Here is a 16,774-nt window from a genome sequence, read left to right on the forward strand (position 1 = left end):
CACTTCCCCTCGTTGAAAAACTCATATAAAGCCATAGTGAATTATTTCGGTTTTTGATTCTTTGTGTTGAGTTGTTCAAGAGTATGTTCTGTTAATTTTACAGACATTAAAAAGTTTTTTCTTCGACTGAGTATGTGTAGTGATGATGACCTATGTGGTCTTGGCGTTCTCCAACGCCTGGCAACTGTTTCCAAACAACATGGCGGCCGGGGACTGAATTAAATCAACTCTTCTGCGGGAACTTTCAACGTTTTACCATGGAAGGGGACGTGGCAGGGGTCCGAATCAACCCTCCCGTGGTGGAATTCATAGATATCGTACCAAACGAGCAGTACAAATGTACCCTAACCGTCCAGAATATCAGCAGAGCGAGTAAAATTATCAAGTTCCACGCGCCTTCGACCAGCGTAAGTGAACCTTTCCTTTGCGTGATAAGTTCAAATCACAACGCTGCAAGCTTTTAATTTGCATTTAGGGGACTCTAATGGAGCGTATAAGCCATATTATAGGCTTCGTAAATGTTTTATGCTCCAATTTATTCCCCTGCGCCACGCTCACAGCTCGTTTTAGGTGGATATTTTTACGGGGTTTTGGTGTTTGTGGGGAAACTGACAGCGTAAACAATTCATTTGGTGTTTGTGAGAGTGGGAGGGGGGGCGTTTGTGCCAACTTCTCAAAACGGCCCATATGTATGTTGCCTGCAACAAAAATAAACTGTCATCTCATAACTTTCGTAGTCAACGTCTTTGATTTATGGAAATGCATGCAGGGGTTGAACATGGTGACGTTTTTAAAAACACAATTATGACCATGGAGGTATAATATTAATAATAGAGACTATAACTTACATAGAAAGTAATCTAGTTTGGACAGAGAAATATTTTCTGTAAAATCTTGCATTTAGTCTTGCACTTCAAAATGGTGATGGCTTTTTTTGTCTTCAGGAGTTTAAGTTGAAGGTCCGTAACCCTGACCGTCCGGTTGCGTCTGGTCTGGAGGTGACAGCGACTGTGGACTTCCAGACAGACAAGAATGAAGACTGTAAGGACAGGGTCATCCTCCTGGTGGACGAAGATGTGGTGGAGATACCGCTCTATGCGTAAGTGTTCGATTGATACACTATACAGCATTAACCTAATTATACATAGTTAGGCCATGCCAATTTGATTGGTAGGTTCTCGGATCTTTGCAGGAAATCAATGAAGTGGGTGGGTAAAAAAATGACATGATCATCCTGTGTTACTCAACTTACTGCTAGTTACCATTATAGGAACCACAGGGTCAAGATACTAGGCTACTTTATGATTCAAACAATGAATTTTCAACTTTAAATCAAATTGCTGTATTGAAATTTGAATTCCCCTGGTAGAATGAACCTGTAAATACAGTAATGTTACGTACAGCATACGGTATGTCTTCTCTGTCACGACCAGTGGAAGAGCTGTTCACTGAGTTCATTTGAGCTTAACTGGTTTGAGATCACTTTCCTTTGTTTCACTTCTTATGCATTGTTTCAATGCATTGTTACTCAGCATTGTCATCAATAAATTCCCAATCAAATTTTCCCCTCTATAGGTTCACTCCCAGCCCCATCATGGTTCTCCATGGTCCCGTGGATTACGGCATGGTCGTCGCCGACAGTCGCATCCTGAGGCGCGAGACCGTGGTGGAGAACCATGGCTCCATGCCGGGCGAGTTCAAGGTCAAGTACAACGGAGCCCTGCCCATAACCATCGCACCTACATCAGGCACGGTCGAGCCAAGGTCCTACCAGATCATCAGGGTTAGTTACAAATGTTCTCAGTTCTACAGTTACAGTAATCATTACAATCAGTAATAGTATCTACAAAATACAGTTTGGTAGGAACAACATTTGAAAAAACTGAAGAACTGAATTTACAATGTAAAAGGAGAATTTTAAGGAGAATAAAACTGCTACAAAATTAAACAAATTTACAGTATAAGCTCTAGCTTTTTTCTAGATAAAGTTCTTACTTTAACCTGTGTTCTTTTTACAGATTGAATTTGCAACAAAGGATCCTGGCACATTTGAGGAAGAAGTTGAGTAAGTAACAAAAGACCAAAGAATTCCTGCCCTCAATTTTTCATCAATTTCACTCTGTTTAATGATTTTGCTCAGCTTTTTTTCCCAACATCCTATGCCCACTTTCCAACCTGTAAAATGGACCAGTCCTGATCACCCTGCTATGTTTACAGAGTGCGACTGGAAGGGCAGGACCCACGCACTCTCGTCATCAAGGGGTGTGTGGTTGAACAGAAGCTGCACCTACAGAACAAAGACAGCGAGCCGTTAGACTGTGTAAAGTTCGGCTCCACCTTCTACGGGACTGACTGTATTGAGACAGGCTACCTGTACAACGAGGGGCCGAAAGAGATCAGCTTTGTGGCCATTCTTGATGAAGGAGGGATCGGAGAAGAGGCTGTAAGTGATTTGGACTTTTTTGGCAACACCACTGGGGCGGAGCTGATAGCTGTACTTACTGTATTTATTTCCCGGTGCAGAACTACTGTTTTTGGTGGCTGAGCAGTGGGATTGTGTGTGTGTTTGTTTGGACAGAGTAGGTTGACAACACATGGGTGGGGGAAGATGGACAGGTAGAATGACAGGTCAAAAGGTCAGACACAGGAAATGGGGTGAGCTACTTAGGTTGTGATTTGTTGGACAAAGATATTTTTGAAAAGTTGGATGGTTAATGTTTCCATTTTGATGTCAGGAATGTACCTGCCATTCATTTTTGCCGAAAGAATAGTTAAGTTATGTATAGTATGTACTGATAGCTATCAGTATTTGCTTGATATTCTAATTAAAAGACAAACATTTTTGCACTTTACTACCTTTTTTCTCCTTCAGCCACCTTGGATGAGAGTCATGGTTAAAGAGGTGATGTTATGCACCTGACAGGTTTATTATGACTGGGATAAGGAAGAAATAGCATTAAGGGGACTGTTGCTTGTCATCAAGATATAACACTTAACAAAATTTGTCTCTTTGATTAAAAGGATCATGTTGATTTTTAGAGGGACTTGTTGCTGAACATGCTAACAAAATTGCCAGTGTGAGATGAGTATGGGAGATCAAAAAGAAACTAATTTTGTCTTATGTGAAACATTGATGACAACTGGCAGTCCCTGGCTAACTAACCCTATTTGTTGTGCAATACGCTAACATGTGTGGCAGCGGTGTAGCGTGAGTGGTGGAGGGAAGTGGTGGCTTTTTGTACAATCTGAAGTTTACAACAGTTTTACAATGATTGGTTTGTTTTGAGATCTATTATGCAAACTTGTATACAGGCAGCTATCTCAAGGATTATACCGATGATTGTCAAGTTTACAGTTAGGAAAATCTTGAAACAGAAAAAGTGCAGAAGGTTGAAAGAATAGTACTGTTGACCGGTTGATTCAACCTCCTTCTCCATGCTAACCTTTCTGGTCCATGCCTGACTGATAGTGAGTACAAACAAGTTACTAAGTTGTCAATGATTTTGTACACTAGGGAGTTGACTTGACAAAGAGCACAGCGGCTACCCTGGCGATAGCGGACAAGGAGCGCGCTCGTGGCAGCTCCAATCCACTGACCTCACTCGTCACAGCAATCCCTAACCAAGGAATGATCGGTCCGTACCAGAGGGTGCCCATCCATTTCCGGTTCGCGCCACGCTTCAGCTCGGCCGAGATTGGCTGGAAGGGGCTGACAAAGTCTCCGCCACGACAGGACTACGCGCTGTACATGAGGTTTGAGATGATTGGCAGCCGAGAGGGCATGGTCACCAGGGACTTCCTGGATGGGAGCGCCAGAAACGGAGGTAGGATCAAGATTAGAAACTGAAGTTACCATGAAATTTGCAGGTAGGCAGTCTAAACAGATTAGGTTGACAACACATGGGTGGGGAAAGATTGACAGGCAGAATGATAGGAGGTCAAAGGTATCGGAATCTGACCTGGAGCCAGCAGGAAGTAGAGGTCAACATGGGGCCAGGGAATTCAGGAAGCTGATGAATGAACACTACAAAGAAGTCTGAAATCTCTGATTTGAAATTTTTGTCTATATTAACAAGAAGGATTTAAACTGGTAAGGACGACTTACTATGGTAAAAGTGTGGAAGCTTTCAGACGGCATCCACCATCTTTCTTCAGCTACTGACGAAAATCTTGTTTATTTTTGTTTCTAGTCACAGGTGTTGAGGTCGCCATAACTGCCACGGCCCTGCCCATCCTGGTGAACCTTTCCCCGCACAACGCGCTGGACTTCCACGAGTGTCCGGTCGGGGAACACGTGGACGCGCTGTGCACGCTGCGTAATGAGTCCACCATGTTGCCTCTGATGTACAAGTTCAGGAAGATCGCTCACTACAGCAGCACTCCTTACAAGGGCAAGATTGGGCCAGGTAAGGATGGACGATTATAGAACCCAGTGTCTATCAATTTTTCTGGTGATCTAGCAGTTTTCTGCTGATCTATGACTTCTGCTACAGAATTTTTGCCATGAAAAGACTTAACACCAATTCTTTACTCCCTTTAGGAGAGGGACAGGATCTTGTGTTCTCCTTCGCCCCAAAACAAGTCGGTAACCTCAGGAGCAACATGGTCATGGACATCGTTGGTTACCGTGCCAACGAGGATGACCCCGCCCGCCTCATCAAACAGGCCGTGCACTCCTTCCCTGTGGAGTTAAATGGGATTGGTCAGCCGCTGGTCAAGAAGAGAGACCCTAGGTTTAACCCAGGTATGTCAGGGCCAGTCCATTTTGAATGGTACATTCATGTATGATCGTTATGATCATTAAATGGTTTGAGTTCTCGGTATAGTCCAGTTCAAAACTTCTTTGAGGACACTAATTGAAAGGAATGGGATATTGAAAGGAAGTGCTGAAGATTAAGAAATGCAGTGCATACAAGGCTTTTCCAGAAAAATAAAGTATAATGCAAGATGACAGTTGACAATACTCCCCATTGCATGACTTTTTAAAATTCATTCCCCCTCTGCCTTCAGGCATCACCCCACTAGTTGTGGGAGAAACAGGACAGTTTGTTGACGTGACCTTCTCAGACACGAAGCCCTACACGCCGCGCGCTGCCATGCTGAACTCCACAAAAACCTCCATACACACCCCCAAGACTCTGGCGGGGTCACGTGAGGACAAGAACGCGCTGGTGGCCTATCCCAACGACAGGGCAGGCAGTATCAGGCCCAGTGATAGGAGGGAGAAATACAGGTATGATGTCATCAGAATTACATTGACCAATCAACTGCCATGTAGCATAACATGTCAGTGCTTTGTACAGTAGAATACTTAGCCACACAAGGCATAATTTTGATGTAACAACAGAAAGTTTCCAAATGTTTACTAATTTGTCATTATAAGCCAGTTCAACATTGTGACTTGTGCTTGCGCAAACATGAAGGCCTGTAACTTTTGAACAGTTTTTGTCTAGACCATGACCTGTTTGTGTATGTCTATGCGCTAGCTGTGGTCTTAAATTTGACACAATACCGATGACAATGCATTAGAAGTTGCACATGATGTGCAGTTTAGACCATGAACCAGCTTATAAAAATATAATGGGTATCCTAGTAATGTATTTGTGAACCTGTCCTGACCAGTATTGGTTCCTTTCTTAGGACCATCTTCACCAAAGCCGAGCGGCACACATTCGTGGACCCAGACTATGCCTACACGGAGGAGGAGGAGCAGAAAAAACACGAGCACAAACAGAAGTACATCGGCTTCCTCCGGGAGCAGCGGAAAAACAGGGAGAAGATGCAGATGGAGAGGTTAGTTCTGTCCCGTGGTAGTTTTGTCTGAGTGCTAAAAGTCCAGGGTTTGATTTCCAGGAAGAAGTAACAGAGTAATTTGTGTCTCTGTCAGTTACTTTAAATGAATCTCAATTGTCCCATAATTTCTGTATCTGCATAGCTGGTATAACTGCCCCCAACATAACACACCAGCTTTGCAGGCACGCGGCACCACTGCAACTTACCTGTACTCCTGTATCACACCAAAAGACTCACACATAGCCTTTAACTCTGAACATTGTTTAAAGCTATTTAGTGATGGTGCCTCTATTGTGCTTCGTGGCAATGAGGAGAAAACAAGTTTTTAATCGTCAACTTCCTTTTCATGTTCTTTCCTCAGGGAGTTTGTGGAACTGAACAACAAAGTAGACATGGGGATGAAACCAGCGTCAGGCCTACGACCTCCCAAGGTCAAAGACAAGGACACGGTAACTGCTGGCGAGCCCAGGCCGCTACCCAATGAGAAGACTCGTCTCCTGAGCACGCGGGAACTGCGGGAGGCGGAGAGGACCGCCACGGTACGACCCGTCAGCGAAGGACTGAACGCTGTCCCGACCACGCCGCAGGAAAAGTCTGACTGTAAGAAGAAGCTGACACCGCAGGAGCTGCACCAAGTAGTCATTGGTAGGTCAAGGGTCAAGGTCATGAATGATTTTGACAGCATGTCGGCATAACGTACTTGTCTTATGCAAAAGTGAAACCCAGATTTTTCACGGTTATTTGATGTTTGGTCAAAGTTGCATCAGAATTCTGCAGATGATATTTTTGCTCACACAACATTTGAAAACTATAAACGAATTGTCATCCTGAAGTGCGCAAATGCGACCTTACATGATACGTTCTGCTGAAGTGCTATGCAGAATACAGTAAGGGTTTTGCACAGGCACAGTACATTCTTCCGACGTGCTGCTTTTGACAGTCTTTGATGACAGACATTCTAAATGTTGTTAGTATTGACATACAACAATGTTTTTCTGTGTACTGATGTTAGAACTTGTTTTTCAGGACCCCCCACCATAGAGTTTGGGGAGGTGTGCCTACGTTCCACCAGTGTGAAGGAACTGAACATCATGAACAACCTGAACCAATACATCAGGGTCGTGGTGGATGTAAGTAGTATATGTTCACTAGTACAGGTGATTTAATTGAGGAGGATATTGATGCTTTGGCTATTCATATCATTATCTAAGGCTATGTCAGAGAGATATTTCTAAGTGTAGGGCCTCTCTTGAGTACTTATTTTGTAAAAAATGCTGACTGTTTTTTTTTTACGATTTGTTGACCACAGATTGACTGTACAGAGTTGCGACAGACCAGCCCCCTGTCCCAGGTGGTCCCACCCTGTGCCAAGGCTCAGCTGCCTCTGATCTTTGAATCCCACCACAAGGGCAGGTTCCAAAGGTGAGTACTTTTAGGACTTTTAACAAAAATCTATGTACTGACCAAAAATGGTTCAAACAAGCAAACAAAATAGATTAATTTCTTTGCAGTAATTTTGCCATAGAAGGAAAAGGTTTTTTTGCGATTGAAAAAATTCTGTAGTACACTGTAGTAACTCATTGGAAACATGTATTTGCAGTGTCCTAAATTTGCGGTCAAGAGGTCACTGAAAAATATACAAAGATAAAACCACCACATTTCAAGGTCTACAGTATATACCCATCTGAAAGTAGGACAAGTAGTTCCATCTTTAGGGGAAAGAAAAATAACAATTTGTTATATTATCTCTGGTATAGGTCAGTGATGTACACAGTGAATGGACACCACACCCACCATGTACTAGTGATGGCAGAGGTTGTCCCTGTTGCTCTAGAGTTGTCCACTCAGGAGCTGACCGTCAAACCCTTCCCTGGGATGCCTGCCGATGCTGGTAAGTCTAAGGCTGTGAGGGATGTGATGTGTTGATAAATGAACAGAAAATTGAGGGGAAAATGATTGCCAGCAAATGCAGAATGATTTCCTTGTCATCTTTTCCAACATTTAGAATATGTTCGTGGTGGGTATTGGCCACCATTTGGTAAGAAAAGGGTCAGAAAAGAGTAAACAAATGGCTGGAAAAAAGTAGCAATGTCTGTGTGGCTTTATTGCCTTTACACAAATGTATAAGAACATGATGAACATAATATTGTAAATTGGTGTTCTCTTCATTTGCTATCAGCATTCTATAAATGCAAATTTGTGGTCATGTAGCAGGGTGCTAAATGTTAATGTTGTACATGTGTATGTGCAGGTCTGAGGGGAACTGTTACTCTACACAACAGGAGGAACTACCCTGCTGAGTTCCAGTGGCATCCCATCCTGGGAGAGAGGGGCATGGCTTTCTCCATCAGGCCTGCTTCAGGTGAGACTAGAGCTGCTACGCAGTGATCTGGCTGATTCTGCTTGTGGGTTACAAAGTTGGGGGTTTGAATCCCTGCTAAATTCTCAAGAAGAGAAGAAGTACAGCACAGTACAGCTTCTATCCCTGGTAATGGACCGGAAGTACAGAATCCCTTCATTCCCACACGTTCAATGTATAGGGTGTTGCTGATCTCCATCTCTATTAGAGCCCTTGGCCACCCAGTTGTGCAGGTATAGTTGCAGGAGGCTAATCCACCTGGTTTGTGTATCTGTTTGTCTGGACAGTAGGTTGACAACACATGGGTGTGGGAGGATTGACAGGCAGAATGACAGGAACTTATAGGTCTCAAAAACCTGGCCAGGAGCCTGCAGGAAATTCAGGAATTCATAGATTGGAAGACTGAAATCTCCTATTCCTTGCTCTCCTAAGTGCTGAATGCTTTGCAGAGAAATACATCAGAAGTGGACCTTTCTGCAATGCAGCAGTTTGCCAGTTTTGTAGTTCAGATTCTCATACAAAGTACATCACAGCAACACTTGATGGATCCAAACTGTTAAGTGGCTCAGCATGTGTTGTTTGCTTTTGCAGGAACTGTTGATGCCTTTAAAGACCTGGCGTGTGAGGTGGTGTTCCACCCCTCGTACCTGGCACCAGAGGAGGGAGAGTTCAATCTGCTGGTCAACGGGGGTGGAACGGAACATCTCAAGTGTTCTGCAAAGGTGAGGAATTTACCAAGGGGATAGATGAACAAGTTTGTATTGAAAAACAAAGCAGCCTAACCTCATAACCAATACAAATTCGCTGTCACATGGCTACCTTAGGAGGCCGAAGGTTAAATGTCGTATTTGTATTTTATTCAGAGGAAGAAGTCAAATGCAACCTACACTGATATCCTTTTGGTTTTGTCTGAATTTTACGTACTACTACTGTATAGTTTGAATATCATTCTATAACCAATCAAAATGTGACAGGTACTTTTAAAAGTTTGCTAAAAGCACCTGTTCATGGTTACAGTTGGGTCAGACTGCAGTCCAGTTTGTGGAGCGGCGGATCTTGTTTGGCTCTGTACCCATCAACATGACGACAACTCGCACAGCCTTGTTACACAACACCAGTCAGCACCATGCTTACTTCCAGGTGAGAGATTGTCTGTTATTATCATGATTGACACCAACTGTTCCATTTGTAGCAAATGGGAGAAGAGCAGATCTGAAGCCTTTTATTCCCTCCCATCTTTATCTTATTTGTGTGTTTATTTGTTCACATTTGTTTGTCTTTTTCATGATAGTTCACTCAGTGTCAGAGAACAGCATGCAGCGACTGTGGTTCAAAACCATTATTGATTCCGTGCGTTTTATTTGCAGGTCGTTGACCCAAACCCCTTCCCTGGGCTAACTGTGTCTCCCATCCATGGAGCAGTGCCTGTAGGGGGATATGCTGAACTGAAGGTTGGTGTTTATATACAATTTTACAACATGCAAACATCACACAGTTTTTAAATGCGATATCATATTGGACAAGGTTTTCACTTCAAACACCATCAAATATCTAAGCCCTTACCTGTATATGACTAGAGAAAGCAGTCTGAGATGGAAAAATTTGACCAAAGCTGCATTTTTATTTTGTCAGATTGAGCTGACTCCAAACGCAGTGATAAAGTTTGACACGAGGATCCAGGTTGCGATACGCGGCTGGAAGACCGTGGAGCTGAGAATGGGAGGCAAGGTGGATCCACCGTGTGTCGACATTGATATGGTAAGAACAAAAAACTTATGGAAGGTTGATGTTGCAGTGTTTTCTACCAGGTTGTGGGTTTCCCAAACCTTAATTTAGAGTTTCCGTAACCCTAATGCAGGGTTTTCTTTACCCTAACTTAGGGTTTCCAGAACCCTTATTTTAGGTATGCCTAACTTAGTGGTTTGTTTTGGACATAAGGAAAACCACATCCTAAACAGTTAAAAGAAATCACCATATTTCTTGCAAAAGAATAGAGTATGTCATAGCTACAGCTAGACAATGTTCACCACAAAACAAGTTCACTTGCTAGACATGGTCGGTAACTTTTTGTCTGTGTTGAATTTTTTATTCTTGCAGAAAGAGTTTAAGTTGGGAGGAGTGTTCTGTGGTTCCCAGTTCACTATCCCATTTGTGCTGGGGAACCTGACCAGAACCAAGACTAAGGCAGAGTTCGACCTGACCAGATACATGGACTTCAGGATCAACTTCCTCAAGCAAGACTTGGAGAGTAAGTTTTGTTAAGAAACTGTGTTAGATTTTCAATCACAAATTCATTGTACATAGAACTTGAATTACACATAGTACTTGAATTACGCATAATATTTGAATTACACATAGTACATAGTGCTTGAATTACACTCACACTGAACTTGGAAAATGATTCTTTAAAGTAGATGCCATTTCCTTGTAGTTCCATGTGACTTAAAGTAGGCTTACTTGTTATAGATGCCCCATAGATTTATACATATTTTATTCAGTAGATGAGTCACATCTATTAGATAACTATTAAACAACATTGACATTCAAGATCTGTGTAGAAAAATGCTTGCATCTCTCCAATTTTATGTCTGACCAACAATATTGCTGTTTTATTACATTGCTGGTTTGAGTCCTGACAGTCCCATGTTCCCACCCTCCCTGTGCAGTTGACCCGATCGATCCCTTGACCCCGGGGATGTACCGTTACATGCTGGAGGGGGAGGAGATCGTGCCATGTGAGCTTGTGTTCAGCCCTACAGAGGTAAGATTTCTTTGTTTGTTTATTTTTTTATTTAAATTTACCACGGAGTATATATGCAAAATTGAAGGGGAGACAGAATAGGTTAAAAAAAAAAAAAATTACCATGTGGTTTCCAAGTGGTTTCCATCAGTGACTTAAAGGACTAATTCGAAGGACAATTCAAATTTACGGGCACCTCTAACCATCTTCCTGAGTTATTTGTATTATGTGCAGTGCTACAGTCTGAAATATTGGGTCATTCATCTTGAAAACTTTAAAGATTTTCAAGGTAGTTTTCCAGATTTTAAAATAAACATGAATATATGATTGATAGATGAAACTTTCTCTCACACAGGTCGCCTCGTATGACTTCCTAATGCCAGTGCACATTAATGCCATGGACGCCCCAAGCCCCACCCCCAGCTCGTTCCCCCCCACCCCAGCCCCCTCCGTTCAGCACATCATCCCCCCACGCATCATCGAGGTGTCCATAGCGACCCCTCGGAGACGTATCATGGCAACAGCCCTGAGGCAGCCGCTCCAGGTGTCCAACCTGCACCTGGAGTTCTACCTGCCACCTGGCTTCATGGAGCTGGGCATCGCTTCTGACGTGGGACAGAGAGGGGTGAGTGGACAACACTTGGATGATGTTAACCATTAGACAACTACATAAACATGTGCCTGGGAGCACTGGTAGCATCTTTGTCATTACTAAAACATACTGATTTTTCTTTAGACTAATGCATGAACAGCTTACATTGTACAATGTGTTATATTATAATCATTAACTGATTTGATACATTTTTAATGCTACTCCTGTGAAGAAATCTTCTATTTTACTCTGCATCTTTGCTTACATCTTTAGTTAGATCTTTATATGCTAAGTGCTAACTTGTCTGGCTACTGTTATGAAGAAATTGCATCACTAACTAATAATTACTCTAATTGTGTGTTTTGCTTTTTGACTTTGCGTGTGCCCCCTGCATCCCTCCCTGCTTGCTCCAGTCCGACAGTGCAGCTTCCCCAGACAAGAAACACATAGAGCAGGTCAGAAGGGTTTCAGACAGGTGTAGGGACAGAAATGGTGGATGACTGTAGACTAGGACAATGAAAGTAGATGTAGTACATTTGCTGCATTTCTAGTATGTAGTCAACTATCAGGTGCAAGTATTGGACTTAGGTTAAACTGCAAGGTGCTATTTTTTACTGCCTAAATAGATGCTATAGGAATCAAAGTTACAGTTTTTCTAATCACATTTTTCCTCCTCTTTTGTTCCCTTTAGTACACAATCCTTGTGAACAACAGCTCCTCCCCTATCACGTGGGGGCTGGATCTGGAAGCCTGTAAGTCCGAGGCCCTGGAAGAGGGGACCTTCAAGTTCCTGGGGCCGGGCGGAGTGCCCTTTGTGAACTACCGGGAGAAAGGGATAGAGGGCACTCTTCAGCCTGGAGAGACATACGAGCTGGGAGTCCTCTTCTGTCCAAGTAAGAAAAATAACATATTTATGTTTACCGAAGTAAAACATATTGTTTTTGCTACATTTCCTCTTCTTCTTCCATTCCAAAGACTGACCTTTGACCTGGTCATTGACCTGATTTATTGACGTCTCTCACCATGGTAACTGGTGTTGGGTTACATAATGTTGCAATTTTATGGTAGGAGGGATTTATACTCCTGTCTGACCATATATATATGAATGTTTATTTAATTTATTTCTTGCAAAGGGGGTGAAGCATTATATTGCTTTGGGCTTGTCTTTGTATGTGTGTGTATCTGTGTTGCCAATGAAGACTTTCATCTTAGTTGCGTAAATACAAAATCTGTGCCCATACTACATCTTTCTCCTTTACTCTTTCCCCCAGACTGCCCTGGCCAGTTCTATGCCAAGGTTCCCATCATTCTGAATGGCAAACGGGAGCTCCCGTACCAGTACCTGCAGCTCAGGGGTAACATGAGGTCACCCCGAGTGACCTTCGACCCCCTGCAGGTGGTACTGATGCCGGTGCCCCTGGCTACGGAGGTGTCAGCTGAGTTCAGCATTGTCGCATCGGCCTACACAAAGTGAGTTGATACAGTGCTGAACATGTGCTTGGAGTATTGAAATTAACAGTAACTGTTCTATTTAGTTGAAAATGTTTATAGTTGACCATCAAAGCCTGTAATAAAACAAAACAAAACGAAGATTGCAAAATAAAGGTTTCTCCTAGAGCTGTCTTTAGCCAAAATATGCACAATTTGCAACTAAGTCGAACAGTTGCGAAATCTTGCCATTTTCTGCAAAACATTTTAACAGAAAGTGCATTGTACTTACCTTCAAAGTTGGTTTGATATATTATGCATAAGAAAATTGTAAGGCATTGTATCATTTTCCGAGCTACTATACTATGGTGTCATTTTACAGACTTACAATGACAAACTAACCTTGTATAATCATCCCAATCTAGGCCCTCCTCTATCAAGGTGGAAATCCCAGACATTGAGTTGGACGATGGGAGCGTGGCGTCCGTGCTGAAGGTGGACTTCCCCAAGGGACAGAACATCCAGCCGTGCTCGCAGGACGCGGGGCAGGAGGAGCCGTTCGTCTTCCCGTGTGTCGTCACGTTCTCCTCCCCACGGCCCGTCTCCTTCAGCCAGCCTATCACGTTTGTGGACGATGAGGGGAGAAGGTGAGTTAGTTCCTGCCTTTTTTTCATGAAACATGCAAAATACAAGGGCTCATTACTTCCTGGGATGGAAGTATTGTTTTGGGTGGCTGAGTTTCTGTGTTTGTCCAGAGTAGGTTGACAGCATATGGGCAGGCAAAGAATGAGAGGAGGTCAAGTGTCTTAGAATATGGCTGGGAGCCAGCAGGGGAAAGTCACATGGAAGCCAAGCATGATACTTCATAGAAGTCTGAAATCTCTAATGTCTTGTTATTTCAGTTATTTATGAGCCGGAACTTGGCTCTCTGCAGATATTACATGTGTACAAGGCCATTGCATGGTTAGAGCTGAAAGAGATCAGGCTTTCCATAAAACATACCAGAAAATAACAAATATGTTTCATCACCTTCCATAGCTTCACCTTCCACGTGAGTGCTACAGCAGACAACTGTGTACTGAGTAACTACCCGTTCCTCGCCAAGCACCGCACAGACCACCACATCATCCGCAATGAGGAGGAGACAAGGGTAAGTCTGCTGGCTGGGGACATAGATTCAACAACAATGATGAATTCAGCACTAGGGACAGATACCAACTACTACAGTTATTTACTGTAACAGTCACATGTTTTGCTAAGCACATATTGCTAAATCTTTTGAGTAAGGAAGCCATAATAGATATGTCCAGTTTTGGAAAGTTTTTTAATTATTGATAATAGATCCAATTGATAATCAATCAATGACTCTAATTTTGCACGTCATAAAGGGAAAGTAGACTTTTTTTTCAATTTCTTGAAGCAGTTATCAGACTCAGTCTTAACTATAGTTGGAGTTGAAAAGGGCTTTTGGGAATGATTTGTCACCCATCTTGTTTACTCACACCCTTATCGTATCACTCACTGTATATCACAAAATTTTGTACTATTCAAGTACAGTATTGTTGTATTCATCATGTATGAAGTCTTAAACAGTCTAAATCCATTTGTTGATGTTCCTGTAGGAGATAGTAGTGCGTGAGGGGACGGGTGCTCTGGGTGAGGCTGTGATCATCCCGACAGCCTCCCCACGCCGCCCCTCTACCCGCGGCAGCACCACGGGCACCAGCACCGCGTTTGGCATGAGCAGCTCCAGCTACGAGGAAACATCCAACAGTGTAACAGGTAGGTATTTGTGGAATTAATTTGCTATAAAAGTGGGGCACTATATTACTGTTCACACGTATTCTTCATAACATAACAAGTGTCTCTCATATATTCTGTCCAGTCATTACTTGTAAGTATGGAAGTATTGTTTTGAGTGGCTGTGCCATGGGTTTGTGTATCTGGGGAGGTCAAAAGGTCAGACACAGGAAATGGGATGAACTTGAGAGTAGATTGACGGGCAGATTAATGGGGTTAAAAGATAACAAACAGAAAATGGGGTTAACTTGAGGGGCATAAAACCGCAAAATACTTCTATGTTTGAATCTCTGATTTCTTGTTTTAAATTTGAATTTGTAACTGCCGCCCACAGGTGACACCTATCCCAGCAGCCCTCGGGAGGGTGCTGTTCCACAGCTGCCAGCCGCAGACTCGGAGATCCAACAGGAGCGACAGGAGGCGGCGTCACGCTCGCTGGGGTCCGCGGCGTTTCCCGAGGAGGACTCTGAGGAAGGGATCTTCCACGCGGAGGTTTCGCTGTCAGCCCAGCGTTGGTTCTCCATGCACGGCTGGCCTGGTGGACCTTTCCCCATCAGTATACCACAGTCCCTCAGGAAGTAAGTTCAACTTACTAACAAACCTGGTCATTACTTTACTTCTGTCTCAGTAACAATACCTTTTACAATGTAATATTATACAAATGCTTGCTAACATCTCACAATGCTGTACTAAATACCTGGATCCTTTGTATCTCTCTTCTTCTGCTCCAAAGGAAGGGACAGGCATTTAAAAGGTATCTTTTTCCTCTTTGGGTGTTATTCAATGTACATCCAGATACTTCTGAAACCCAAGTGTACCTTATTTCTGAAATATTTAGGGGATTTCTTCCTATTCTAAGATATTCTTCAATTTTCTGAAATTCTTATATATGAATGGTTTATTTCAAGACTGTTGCAAACAAAACAGCCAGAATGGCTGAATTATGTTCTGACATATCAGCAATTCATTAAGAGACATATTCACATGGCTTTTTCTGCCAAGGTTGCAGACTACTTTGAGCTGACTACTTTGGAATCAAAAGTGCTAAAGACTTGAAACTTGTGTTAACTTTGCTCCCATGACTGTAGATGACATGCTGTGTGATAGTGTTAACCACTTCTACCTTGTACCAGAGGTGTGAGCAGGATGCACACAGATCCAGATGAGCGCAGCAAAGTCACGTCCCGCGGCGGTAGCTGGGACGCCTCCAGTCTGAAGAAGGAGATAAAGACAGTGTATGACATGATCACACACCTGAGCGGCCGGCCGGTCCCAGGGATCCCCATTAACCAACCACTGCCTGTGGACCCTACCGAGCGGGTTCTGCAGCTACACTGGCAACATGCCACACTCCTCACCTTCATCAAGTAAATAAGTCTTTCCTTATGTTAGTGTAGAAATTAAAAACCTTAGTCAGTAAATCTTATCTGCCACCTGAAAAATATGTGTCTAAGGAGGTCTTTCATTGTAACATTCTCCAGTATAATGCATTCCTTCAAATAGTGCATAACTGGAGGGTGCTGCATTAGAAATCTCAAATCCCTGCAAAAAATGAGTTACTTTACAGTAGTAGTAGCTGTCAATAACAGTATATACATGTAGTAGATTTGATTAATTCCTCAAGCTGACCAACAACTAGTCATAGTCATCCCTCAGTAAGACAGCTGTAGCTGCATAGTACCTGTGAATTAAAGTTCTAACTGGGAACTCTGCGGCTCCAGATGTCTTACTGAGGGATAACTGTGGTGTGATAGATGTTGCTTACATGTAGCTTGGGGAATGAATAGACTCTACACATATAGTAGCTGTCAGTGACAGTCTGAACATGACTGACTTCCAGGAGCCAGGGTGGCTGTGTGGCGTCCATCCGTCCTGAGTACCTGATGGAGCCTGAGGACTTCCGCTGGTGGGTGAAGGTCCAGGCCAGGAACAGGCAGAAGGAGGAGAGGAGGAGCAGGGAGATGGCTGCTGCTGCAGGGGTAGAACCTGAGGTAAGGGGAAAAATTCATGATATACAAGCCGGTACAATTGCCCACCCCTACATAAGGACCTCCTGGCCATT

At 43.2% G+C, this 16,774-nt stretch overlaps 1 protein-coding gene across 1 annotated transcript in view; it reads left to right on the forward strand.

Moving 5' to 3' along the window:
* The first annotated feature begins 171 nt into the window (after positions 1–171).
* The window catches only part of LOC109469312 (cilia- and flagella-associated protein 47-like), a 34,593-nt gene continuing 17,990 nt past the window's right edge, over positions 172–16,774 (forward strand). Inside the window, 32 exon segments of the mRNA XM_019767818.1 lie at positions 172–407; positions 945–1,099; positions 1,576–1,783; positions 2,019–2,065; positions 2,218–2,443; positions 3,515–3,824; positions 4,191–4,406; positions 4,541–4,744; positions 5,011–5,233; positions 5,641–5,793; positions 6,155–6,442; positions 6,820–6,889; positions 6,891–6,923; positions 7,103–7,215; positions 7,551–7,684; positions 8,045–8,155; positions 8,744–8,874; positions 9,170–9,292; positions 9,520–9,603; positions 9,785–9,910; positions 10,250–10,400; positions 10,819–10,913; positions 11,248–11,517; positions 11,898–11,939; positions 12,176–12,377; positions 12,756–12,954; positions 13,338–13,559; positions 13,951–14,062; positions 14,535–14,694; positions 15,047–15,290; positions 15,846–16,079; positions 16,553–16,703. Of these exon segments, the coding sequence (XP_019623377.1) occupies positions 258–407; positions 945–1,099; positions 1,576–1,783; positions 2,019–2,065; positions 2,218–2,443; positions 3,515–3,824; positions 4,191–4,406; positions 4,541–4,744; positions 5,011–5,233; positions 5,641–5,793; positions 6,155–6,442; positions 6,820–6,889; positions 6,891–6,923; positions 7,103–7,215; positions 7,551–7,684; positions 8,045–8,155; positions 8,744–8,874; positions 9,170–9,292; positions 9,520–9,603; positions 9,785–9,910; positions 10,250–10,400; positions 10,819–10,913; positions 11,248–11,517; positions 11,898–11,939; positions 12,176–12,377; positions 12,756–12,954; positions 13,338–13,559; positions 13,951–14,062; positions 14,535–14,694; positions 15,047–15,290; positions 15,846–16,079; positions 16,553–16,703 (5,187 nt within the window). The 5' untranslated portion in view covers positions 172–257.

This window comes from Branchiostoma belcheri, unplaced genomic scaffold (assembly GCF_001625305.1).
Source record: "Branchiostoma belcheri isolate BF01 breed outbred unplaced genomic scaffold, Haploidv18h27 scaffold20, whole genome shotgun sequence".
Lineage (NCBI taxonomy): Eukaryota > Metazoa > Chordata > Leptocardii > Amphioxiformes > Branchiostomatidae > Branchiostoma > Branchiostoma belcheri.